Below are 12,388 nucleotides of genomic sequence, written 5' to 3' on the forward strand. Positions count from 1 at the left end.
TGTACTCAAGAAAGGAGCTGATAAATGTTGCATGTATGTGTGTCTATGTAAACCAACGTCACTGTTAGTCCAGTTGTTCCCAACCTGGGCTTTGAGAACCCTCGAAATACTCCCAAAATAAAATCACAGGGTTCACAAAGTGATTGAAGGGATTTGTTGGTTTTTTTCTTGTTGAACTTAAGGCCATAAGCTGTGATAAGTGGTCATAAAAAGATATTAATTCATATTAAGTGGTCAAAAGCAAAAAATCACGTTACTCTTTCTAACTTCCCCTACACTGTCTGTGGCTTTTTTAAAAAGCCTCAGTAATTTCCTAAAACAGCTGGTCATTGTAGTTTTTAAAATGTTACTCAAACAGGAGATAGTAGATTTGTTGTGGACTATTTTCAGTGGCGGATGAATCCACATTCGCATGAGTATTTCTGGCAGCAGGAGTGTGTATATGTGTGTGTGCGATTGAGTCAAAATAAACTACAACATGTGTGTGTTCAAAATATAGAATATCACCAGACTTACCCCTAAAGTGTTACATTAATAATAACACAGGCATGAAATATGACACGGAGATGGTCATTTTACAAAGCAGCATCACCTCTGGCTCCTTCCGGGGGGAGGGAGGGGGGGGGGCAGCTTGTTCCTTTGTGTTTACCTTGTCGGCCTCATTACACGGCATATGCTCCTCACTGCTGCAACAGCCGCTCACTATATGTTGACTGTATGGTTGTTTTGTGCCGGAGCACTGCCAAAGTAATCCCATGTGACCGTGGAGACAGGCTGGGGAAACACTGACATTTAACACTGTGTTCTGCTGGGAAATGGCCACTCACCACTGCACTGCACTAGATTATAGAGGAAGGAGTGGTGGTAGATCTCCTGTTATCAGCTGCCACTGATGCCATGAAAAGCCAGGTGTCATTAAAGTGTGTGTATGTGTGTGATGGGGGGATGTTATACTTGTATTAATGATGTTATGGAGGGCAAAAGCTGTTCACACACACATATAATATGCACTCACCACTCTCTTGTACACAAACAATTAGTCTCTCAAAGTTAACAATTACATTTCAGGATTAAGATTTGCTTTACTGTTAGAAGTCAAGGTGAAGCTGTGTTCAGACCAGCTTGAGCTCTGCATGAAAGTATGCAGCCCTCTCATTCATTTGAATGGATCCAGTGTGTCGATGCCAACGCAGAGCGCTCTGGCAAAACAACGCAGGGTCACATACATGCAAACACACATTTCTGGTAGATTGGAACGTGGATCAGAGTCCTGCAGCAGGTTGGGTACAGTATGTGTTATACTTATATAAATCAATGTGTATGGGCTCTGACAAAAATGAACAAAATGCAGTTTTTTTTTTTTAAAACATCTAAACAAGCTGAATCTTATCAAGCCCAATTAGTCGCCATGAATGGTTTCATTTTGAAAGACCACAACACAACCTTTCACTCTAGAGCAGCTAGCGGATGAAAACGGATGACCTCTACACAAAAATAGCCAGTGGTGAATACAAAGTTGTGGACAATACATCATCGAAGGCCAAGTCGGACGTATAGGAGAACTGTGTGTGATCACTAACTGAGAATAACATTGTCAGTGGAGTTTGCTGCTTGTAAAAAGTGGCAGAAAGTATAGAGAGAAAGAAAGTAGCTTTCGATAGCTGCAGACTCAGGTGCTGTGTCAATCAATAGATACTTTTCCACTAACACCACTCTCAAGCTGCCAAAACGGGAAGACAAAGAGACCTTAACCCAGCTCACAGTGAAATCTGCTGTTGCGTTTTTTGTACACTTTAATTTAAGCAATGTGATCAGACATCTGTTTAACTTCAGGCTGTTGACATATTGCACAAGTTAAAATAAAGGACTCTAAAGTGAGTGCTTTATGTGTTTACCTCCAGGTTCAGGCCGGGTCACGGGATTTATTTTATCAGGTGGGGTCTGGATTTGATTTCCAGATGATTGCAGGTAACGGGTCGGTTCCAGTACGGAGGCTTGGGTCGTTTCTTTTTTCAAAAGTGCTGTTGTTTAAAGCCGTTATGGTCTTGTGTTTGAAGATAAAGTACTTCACGTTGCTGCAAAACATCTTTAAACCTGCCATAACAGATTTTTGGGGGCAACAGAAACATGTAGTGAACATAACACTGACATATCATCACCTTTTAAGATGATATGTTAAATCAGTTGCTTATTTCTACATCCAGCAGTTACGGAGCAACATTATCATTCATGTGGAGTCGTGTTTCTGTCCACCTGGTGAATGTAAGTCCAATATTCACTCTCTTTTAGCTTCTGTTTTTGCTCTCTACCAACTCCTGAGGGAAATATCTGGCTCTTTAGCTGCTAAATGCTCCACTATGTTCACCAGCTAGTCTACAGCTAACTGTGTCTGTTTGCCGTTTGTTGCTGAGCAGGAAACAACTGAAAACAGCTGCAGAGTCGCTGATAATTCTCTGTAGGTTCATCACTACAAGAGACCCCTCACTGACATTAGATACATTATTATAAAAATATTTATCATACAATCACATGCCGTATTCACCCTTATAGAGACTTTTACTTCCACAGATCACTAGTCTCTAGCCCTGGATGCCTTGTACAGAAAAAATGTTTCCATAATTTTACAGATTCTTCTTTTGTAATGATTGTGTGTGGGGGGGAAAAGTCCTTTTGGGTCCCAGCGGGTCACATGACCGGCAAATCCAACTGCAGTTCCTAAACTAAAAGCACCTCACAGCTCAGAGCTGTCCTTGGAGGTTTGGTGTGGACAGAGACAAATCCAGAATTCCAACAAGCTTAGTTTACTTACTGTGTGTGTGTGTGTGTTTGAGTTGTTATGGTCACCCACTGGCATTTACCAGTGTACCTGTGTGTGTGCCGGTTGGATGCAAGTGCATAAATCAGCTGTATCCTGGCTTTGTCTTTTCTCAACTCTGTGTGTGTGTGTATACTCACAAATGCTGTCTGTATGCTGTGTGTGTATCACAGATGTATGTGCTCACAAATGCTCACGGATATACAGCGTGTGTGTGTGTGTGTGTGTGTGTGAAAGTGTGTTCCTCCTTTGACCCCTTTGGCTCCGGTGTATGGCGTCACTGGCATCTCTCTCTCTGTCTGCAGAAGGCAGTGGCTATGGGAGGCTGATTAGGGTGAAAACATCGGAATACGTACACATACACATGGACAATCGGCACACATGCACTGAAAACGTGCACATACACACTGAAAATTTTCACCACCTTCACACACACACACAGCGGGATATAGGCTACTTTTGTGTGTGTGTGTGTATCTGAGTTTGTGTGTGTAAAATCATTTTGGTGCACCTGAAAGTTGTTGCACTGTAACAGGAAGGCAGGTTGAGTTTTAAATCCAGACCTTCCTGTTGCAATGGACTGACTTCCAGCCCCCTGTGCACGAGTGCACGAGTGTGTCTGAGTGCGTGAGTGTGTGCATGTTAAATATTTTTCAGTGTGCTCGGAAGTTGTTCCAGTGTAACACGAAGGCTTAGATTCAGAGCTCAACCTGCACCTACATAGTTCTACAGTGTTGTCCTTTCAAAGAGGAAGATGAAGATGCAGTTATTACTATCAATTGTAGTTGGCCTTTTAGCCTGTGATCAGCCCTGAGTTACTGCTAATATTGATGAAATGCACAATTATTTTATACGCACACACTCAGATACCCACACACACATACAAATAGCATATATACTGCTGTGTGTGAAGGTGGAGGGATGTGAACATTTTCACTGCGTATGTGCTCATTGTCATGTGCATGTGCACATATTTAAACCCTAATCAGCCTCCCATAAGTGGCTTTGAACTCTGAACCCCCCCACCACCACTATCACCAAAAACACACATAAACAAACACACACACATACACACACACACACACACACGAGCCTCTTCCATCAGCAGAAGGTTGCATTGCTGTTCTCCACATGCCCACCTCTCACCCATCCAGCCCTCCCCCCCCCACACATCCTCCTCCTCCACCTCACCTACCCCCGGTGTTGGCAAAGGCATCTGGGTGTGTGTGTGTGTGTGTGTGTGTGTGTCAGGCGGGCTGCTGCGTGGTGAGCGTGCCCTCTGTCATTCACGCAGAGCAGCCCTGTCCAACTGTCACTTCCTGACAGGCTGATAATCAATCTCTTTATTAACTGCTCTGCTGCAGACCGCCACCATGGAAGGGAGGAGGGAGGAGGGAGGAGGGAGGAGGAGGAGGTGAAGAGAAAAAAGGAGGGAGGGAGGAGAAAAAACAGATCAGGACTCACACTGTAGCTTGGATAGTTGAGTTTGTCTTTTATTAAGGAAAAGGTTCCCTTTCAAGGCAGCTGGGGTGTTTCAAAATAAAGTATTGTAGTAAAGTATGGGTAAGAAATGGTTAGTGTTTAATGATGGAAAGGAGATATAGCAATGCTTCCATAGATCTGGAGGATCACCAGATGACAATATTATGTTTGGGTTTTTTTCTTACTCATTTTTCAATCGTGCAATGAAAAATATTTAAATTAAAAAGCTTGAGAAGGAAACATCACTCACTTGTTAAAACTGCTCATGATTCACAGACAATACATCTGTAACAAGGAGTCACACATGGATATGACTTCATTTTAAGGGTAAAGAAAAAAGGTTGGGAACAAAGAAGATGTGAAATGAATATAGTTCCAACAAGCTTCTAAAAAACTGAGTTTAAAAGTGTCTTCTTCAACTTTTCCTATAATGTCTTAATATTGCTGTTGTGCATTTGTGATCCTAGTTGATGGAATGTTTGTTTGCTTGTCAGTCTGGTTGAACTACCAGGCTAACTACTAGCTAAAGTTAAACAGGTAAGTACTAGCTAACTTATAAGGTCAAAGCTGATGTATCTTCAACTGCAGTTCCTCTAACAGACACTTGATGGCTCTCTAAGAAACCCGACTATCTTGAGTGAATAGTGAGAAGTTGTAGTTTCGCTTCCGCTGTGCGTCATCATTATTCCATTACGAAGATATATTAAGACTTAAAGGGGATATATTCGGCACATTTCCAGGTCTGTCTTTTAAGCTGGGGCTCTACTGGAATATCTGTAAATCCCATGATTTACAGTTAAAAACTTATTATTTAACTCATACTGACCCTTTACACAACCCCTCAGTTCAGCCTCTGTCTGAAACAGGCTGTTTTAGCTCCTGTCTCTTTAAGGCCCCCTTCCAGAGGTGCCCACTCTGTTCTGATTGGCCCTCTGCAGAACTCTGGCCACTCAGGACGCTATGTCAACAAACCATGAAACAAACTATAGTAGTAGGATTTCACTACTTTTTCCTCATTCTTTACTCAAAATATCAACTTCTCAAATACATCAGCACATGTTCGAGCCCGAATCTGATCTGAAACATGAGGGTGGACAACGCAAACAACATACAGAAAAATCTTAGCAACAATCTAAGCAACCAAGGCTATGGAATGGACGGGCGTTTATGGGCATGCACAACAAGCTGATGTCAGTTGTTGATTTTGCTCATCCGCATCCCAGCATGCAAAGCAGACGTGGCTACAGGAGCCATTTAGCTCAAACTTGCGCCCTTAGTGTGGTTTGTTTAGGCTGCATGAATGCTGTCAACCAAAGAAGACCAACCACTGGATTTTATGATAGTAGATGTGATTTTAGCATGAATGCAAAAGTTAAACTACTATTATTAAACAAATTAATTACAAGTGATCTATATAAGAAAAATGTACATTTATGCAAATTATCAAAAGGTGAAAAAGAGGTGTAATTGAGATGTCTTTTGCTACTCCATCTTTTGCTAGTTCAAAGTAGGGAAATGTAGCGACCCCTCCGCCTCTAGTAATATCAAGGTCTACCTGGTCATCAATACAAGTTGTATTGCAGGTTCGACTAACAATGCTCATAATTTGTGACACCAGATGAGATAAATATACACATATAGTACATTATAATGCTGCATAACTGGCTATCAGTCAATACAATTTGATTTGCCCACATGGCTTTACCTAATGCTGCTGATGATGCAGGATGACATCACTAAAATTGTCCAATGAATGAGTTACATGTCAGTCCACATGACTTCAAGTTTACAGCTCTTGGTACAATTGTAAAAAGTCAGTGTGAACACAAACTGCACCAGAACTGAAAGGCAACAATGTATCACTTTTTCCATGGTCCGGACCAAATTAACTGAACTCCAGGTGTGATTAAATGCTGGTCTTGCATCATCATCTATTTCCATGTGTTTAAGAAGACAACGCAGAGTGTTGATGAAGGAGAAAGCGGCTCGAGCAACTGTCCAGACCTGCGGCTGCTGCTGCTGGTTTTTGGGATGCTGGGCTTTCCTGACAGCATCATACCTGTCGTCACAGCGATAATTTATGAGGCAGGAAAGCGCATCAGTGATTCTGGTGGCCAGCAGCTAGCTAGCAGTCAGCCTGTCATCTACTCTGTCCTTTTTACTCTCCACCCTTTCATTTGTTTCTTTTTCCAGTTTTCTCTGAGGCTGCCATTTCTCCTCTCCTCTTTCTGTTCACATTTAGTGGCACAATTCACTTTTTTTCTTATGTCCACTGATAACTGAAGGTACATACAGTATACAACCACACAGTCAAATGAAGCAAACTAAGGCACATTCTGTTGAGATTTTCAAAAAGGAATCTTGGGAAATGTAGGAAATCACTAACTGAAGAGGAGCAGATAAAACAGGTTGAGGCAAAGTGGGAACCATGAAGGTATATTACGACATTTAATCACAAAGCTTCACATATTGATGAGATCTGATATGTAAGAAGATCACAAGGGAGACTTTGTACACCATCAGCAGTCTGACATTAGTGGATATTCATGCTCCCCAGAGGATGATTACTAACACTTTCCATTTTGGACACTCATTTTGGACACATTAACTTCCCTCCAGAGCCACTATAAGGACTAAATGTTAATTTAGCAAACAAGATGTCTCATAATCTGATGATCTGATTGTAATGAAGGTAGCTGAACACATCCATGCACTCAGGGGATGATCCCTTTCCATTTGAATGAGCCCATGACTTTTTCCTCTGACCCCATCTTCAAGACAAAACCTAACTTTTGCTAAAGCTCTAACAATACTGTATGTCATAATGTCAGTATGTTGTGTGTTCTGTCCAACACTTTTATAATATGGGGTGTCATGAACAATGCAGCTTCTGGGGGCTGCTAACAAAGATTTTCAATCAATGGATTACTGTGAACAAAGAAAATACATATAAAGAAAAACATTTACTGGCTATTTTATTTTCCAAGTTAATAAACAAGCAGTCAGACCATCAGACAGGAAGCACAGGTCTGACTTCTCTCCTGACACCAATTCCAATACATATAATACTAACAATCTAATACAACTCAGAGTATCTACCAGTAGCGAGTACCAGTCTGATACTGGTGTCCTCTTCTTCCCAATTTTAAAAACTCTGTATCACACTGTGTGAACATTATTGTAGTCATTTTCATGTAATGTAACATGAAATGAAAAACTGAGCAGTGGCTGAATGAATGTAACTGATGGCAGAAGCACAATGTTTTGTCAAAAAGCTGATGAAGAATCTGTATTTTCTGTGGATCGGTCCCGTCTGGCTGATACCCGATCACTTATTAAAATATTGGTGCTGATATTTCAGTTTCACCTCCAAATAAAGTGGTTTAGATAACTGGATAAATGGCTTTTTTACAGCCTGTCTCATGATCTGACTGCTTGTGTTTCTTGCCCCATTAGACTTTGTTGTAATGACATGATGTGATGTGAGTGCAATGACTCATTTTGACGCATTTTCTTCAAGAATCCAATCTTTGACATAAATTTGTCCACAAAGCCAGTTATTACCAGGATCAGACTACATAATATCAACCCGATATTGGCTCAGGCAGACAGACATGGGACATTGGGAACAAAATTGAGCGTTGGGCGTAACAATTGGTTATTTTATCCAGTATAGTGTGTCGCAGTGGAAGACAGCCAGCACAGCATCTGAGACACCTCACAGCGTCCTGACAAAAAACACTAGCGAGGCAGAATTTGTTGACTTTGAACTTCTACAACGTGTTCTGTTACGATGACTCTACGAGCTCAGGGCACACTTTTACACACTGCTGTAAACATGGCGGAGGAAGGAAGGGATGATGATGATGATGGTGCTGCAGGTGGAACTTTGAAGTCCATCTCTGACAACTCCTTTCTGATCAACTATGCAAGTCATGAAAGATGGATGATTGGTCGGGGTCCAACATGTAGTCTGCTATGTCTCTTGGCTAGAATTAATGACTCTATAATAAGCGAATCTCAGATTTTGACCATCCAGACATGACAGAGATAGTTAAATAGTTGTTGCTATGGTACCCTGACAACAGCTGCACTATCAAGAAATATATGCCTAGTCATGTGAACTCTTTTGTGAAAGAAATTACACAAGTCAAGGACAGTAAGGGTGAATTAACTTTGGCATTTCACTAATCCTGATGCCTCTTTTTTGATGGTTGTGTTGTTGTGTGTGTGATCAACAGGATGAGTTTCTGATGGAGACCCAGACGAGGCTTCTCTCAGAGATCAACCAGCGGTGCCTCGCCAATGCCAGCGTCTCCGGCCTCGCCACGGAAACCTCTGAGACGTTACCCGCCGAGGCCGACGGACCAGCTGACAGCATGACTACAGCCTGAGCTCACAAACACACACACACACATATCACACAGAGGAGGAAAAATGGCTAACCTTGTACAGATCACCTGAGAAGCTGCTCATGGATACATTCACATCGCCACCGTGTCCCCAACCCAAACAGCTGACTAGCAGATATATGCGAATAATAATTCTATCGCAAATAATGATAACCATAAAACTCCAAATCCGGGTAATAAAGGCGGAGTAGAGCTCCCTAATGAAACGCCGGCCTCCCCGCTGCTTCCCTCCTAATGTTCCCGCCGAGCCGCTCGCCACTTTCCATAAAGCAATTTTGCAAGCCCACTTCAAACGTGAATCACCTAGAAATGAAGAGAACTGCCCCCCCCCACACCCTTCTGAACCCCCCCCCACCCACCATTACCCCCACCCTCCCCTTCCTACAACACTCACACTGGAGCCCTGTGTGTGTGTGTGTGTGTGTGTGTGTGTCGCAAATCCCTGTTTGCTTGTGTTCCATCATCACTAATGTTCACAGTGATGCATTGCGGGACACTCCTCAGAGGTGTGTGTGTGTGTGTGTGTGCCTGTGTGTGCGCCTGTGTGTGCATGCATGTGTTTGTGTGTGTAAAGATGTAGCGTCATTACTCTGACAGAGGTAGCAGCCATGAACTCAGCCAAGTTCCATCTGCATTAATCAACTGGAAAACACAGGCAGACGTTCAACAGCAATACAATGTGAAACAATTCAGCAGCGTGCGTACAGCTACAGTAAACAGAGGAGTGGAGGTGTCTGTCAGCGGCTCTTTATGGTTGTATCAGCTTGTATAAGAAGCAGAAGCAGAGGGCAGGACCCTCACACAGGATGCTTTAAGACTATTTTCACTTCTTTTTGATGATTTATTCCTTAATGTTTACTGTACTACCTAGTCATCTTTCTCAGTGCAGAGGTTGAACTTGGCAAGTTGCAGCCAGTTATGTCATTAAACTTCACCACTGTGCACCTGTTATCTTCATTGTAACGTATATTTACAATAAAAATGAACCTAATATCATACACTGCACTGTCTCGGTTTGTTTTCATGTCTGTACTGTGTATGCATTCGTTTTCATTGAGGTGTACTGTCCATGTAAAGAGCGGAAATAACAGAGAGGCAGCGCTGTTAACCGTCCAATAAAAAACATGAACCTTAACTTTACCTTCAGACAAACCAATTTGGCAGCAACAAATATCAGACATCAACTCTGAGACCCGGTATCTAGACTCTGACCTCATCACTCCCCTTAATGAAACACCAAGCTCAGCACAGCAGGGAGTGGGGAGTGACAAAATAACTCTCAACCGAGGGAAGGTAGATTCAGAGCCTACAGGTGGATGCTGGGGTGGAGGTGTAGCTATGCACTGTGGCAGCAGCAGAAAAGGACATGTTGTCCAACATGTCCACATTCTGGCAGATGGGAACCAGTGCTGCTGAATCCACATTAAAATGTGTAAATTGAAACTGCTTGATGTAAAATTAGCAACCAAGAAAAATCTGTCAGCTGTAAGACGTAGTATTCATGTAATGGGAACATAATGGTTCCAAAAAACCTGAAATGAACACTCAACAGTGAGTGAACAGACCCCTCCTGCACAGAGAACATCACTGCACATATCAGACATCAACATCAGGCACTTAAGAACTCAAATGTGTTCTGGCAAGCATAATATTCACTTATGCTAAATATAGTGACTTATTTTCTCCATGTGGCATCACAGGCCTATTGGACCATTGGTTCCAAACCTGGAGGTCACAAGATCAATCTGAGGGTCATGACATGGTAAAGAGGAGAGCAAAGCAGAAAAGGCTCCACAAGGTTATATTGATTTTTCAACCTTTCCTCTAATCTTTGCCATTATTCTCATAAAATACCAGATAATTTTACTTCTTCAGGCCTCTAGAAAGTACTTTAAAAAAAACACACTTAGTACTAGTCTTATGCAACTGATGAAAATGTGAAGTGGAGCAGAGCAGGTGGAGCCAAATGCAGGAGACTGTAGGCAGAACAAGAATGAAGAATAACTTCTTTATTCTGGAAATGCAGGCGAAGCAAAACTGAAGCAAACAGAACAAAAGGATCCAACAAAGACTGAACTGAAAACAGGACTAAAATACTAACTGAACTAACGAGGAGATGAGGTGCAGGTGGGGAGATGGGCGGAGAAACTCAAGTGAGGGGAAGGAGGAGATGAAACAGGAGGAAGGGAAAGAAGCTGATAGGCTGGGGAAACACTGGGGGAACAGGCAGGGCTAACGAGGCTGAATGCAGGGCAGGTGTGGAGGGAAAAGCAGGCTGAGGAAAACAAGAAAAAACAGAAAAGTCAATAGCTGCTCTGGGCTGAGGACAAATCTAAAACAGAACTTCATGAGTACAATGAAGTTGTCTTCATATATAAACCATCAATCAAACTGTCTCAGAATTACATAAATATAACTTGAATAAGTACACAAGTCATAGTAAGCAAACACAGCTAATAAACTTCAGCATTACTTTGCCAACCAAGGAACCTTTGCCATAAAGACTAGAAACATAAATTGCTGTTGACATAAACATGAACCAATAAATCTGTCAAGCAGCGTGACCTGCATATTAAGACTGCATGTAACAACATAAATTGGACTGAAAGACAACTGTTGCTCTAAGTTTCAGTTCACTTTTGCACTTATTTTCTCTGAGAGTCAATAAAGGAAGCAACAGTGTCTCAAGTGGTCCTTACATAGAATTTGCAACCGATTAAGTCGCTTCTCGTTCACTCATACGTCCTAGTTCGAGAGAACGATTCATTTGATCTCATTCAGTGAGTAGCTGCCAGGCTGTCTCGACTCGAGTCACTCACTGACGCTTTCGTTCGAGACAATGATTCACGTTCAGTTTTGAGCAACTGCGCTACCGTAGCAGACAGGCAAGCAGTTGAGCCTTAAGCCAAGGTTTTCAATGTCACAAAGATGGCTAACCTGGTTAGATCACCATAGTAACTGATGCGGCAAACTTAGCCTGGTCCGGAGCAGTTTTGGCTTAAATCAGCTATAAAAAACGCTGCCCTTTCACTAACCACCTCTTTTGAAAATGGCATCAACGTTTTTGGAAAATCCTGTGGACCTTGGTGCAATAATTGTGCAAGGTTCTCTTAGAGACCGGAGTGATCCGTTATCATTTCCTGATGTCATTCTCTATGAACGCTACATTCTCAGCTGAGAGAATACGTTATTTATGCAAACTGCTGGAGCCAGTAACTCCACAAAAAGAAGCCGTGCGCTCACAGTAGCACAAACTGTGTGCATATCGTTGCGTTTTTTTGCCAGGGGAGCCTATATGCATTCAGTTGGTGATGCAGAAAATCTGAGCAAGAATACTGTATGCCGCGTTATTCTCAAGGTTGTACTTGCTCTCACTGAACTACTGAATATGTTTGTAGTGTTCCCCGGCCATTTGCCCACAATGGCTATAAAAGAAGCCTTCTATAAAATCGCAGGTAACATACATTAATAGTTCAGTATATTAACAATCAGTATGATGCATACTTGCATGTGAAATAATATATATAAATCTAATTCCTTCATAGGATTCCCTAGGGTGATAGGTGTTGATTGCACCCACATACCCATCAGTGGAGCCTCGGGGGAACATGAGGGCGACTTTGTCGACAAAAGTCCTTTCATAGTATCAATTTTCAGGTAAACTACTTGGTACTCATTT

At 42.2% G+C, this 12,388-nt stretch overlaps 1 protein-coding gene across 1 annotated transcript in view; it reads left to right on the forward strand.

Annotated features, from left to right (window-relative positions):
• si:dkey-288a3.2 (protein phosphatase 1 regulatory subunit 37) overlaps window positions 1–8,825 on the forward strand; it is a 66,019-nt gene extending 57,194 nt beyond the window's left edge. The window contains exon 10 of the mRNA XM_042388778.1: window positions 8,539–8,825. Coding sequence (XP_042244712.1) covers window positions 8,539–8,691 — 153 coding nt within the window. The 3' untranslated portion in view covers window positions 8,692–8,825. The remainder of the gene's footprint in view (window positions 1–8,538) is intronic.
• Window positions 8,826–12,388: the final 3,563 nt, after the last annotated feature.

The sequence above is a fragment of the Thunnus maccoyii genome, chromosome 16, assembly GCF_910596095.1.
Source record: "Thunnus maccoyii chromosome 16, fThuMac1.1, whole genome shotgun sequence".
NCBI classification, from domain to species: Eukaryota; Metazoa; Chordata; class Actinopteri; order Scombriformes; family Scombridae; genus Thunnus; species Thunnus maccoyii.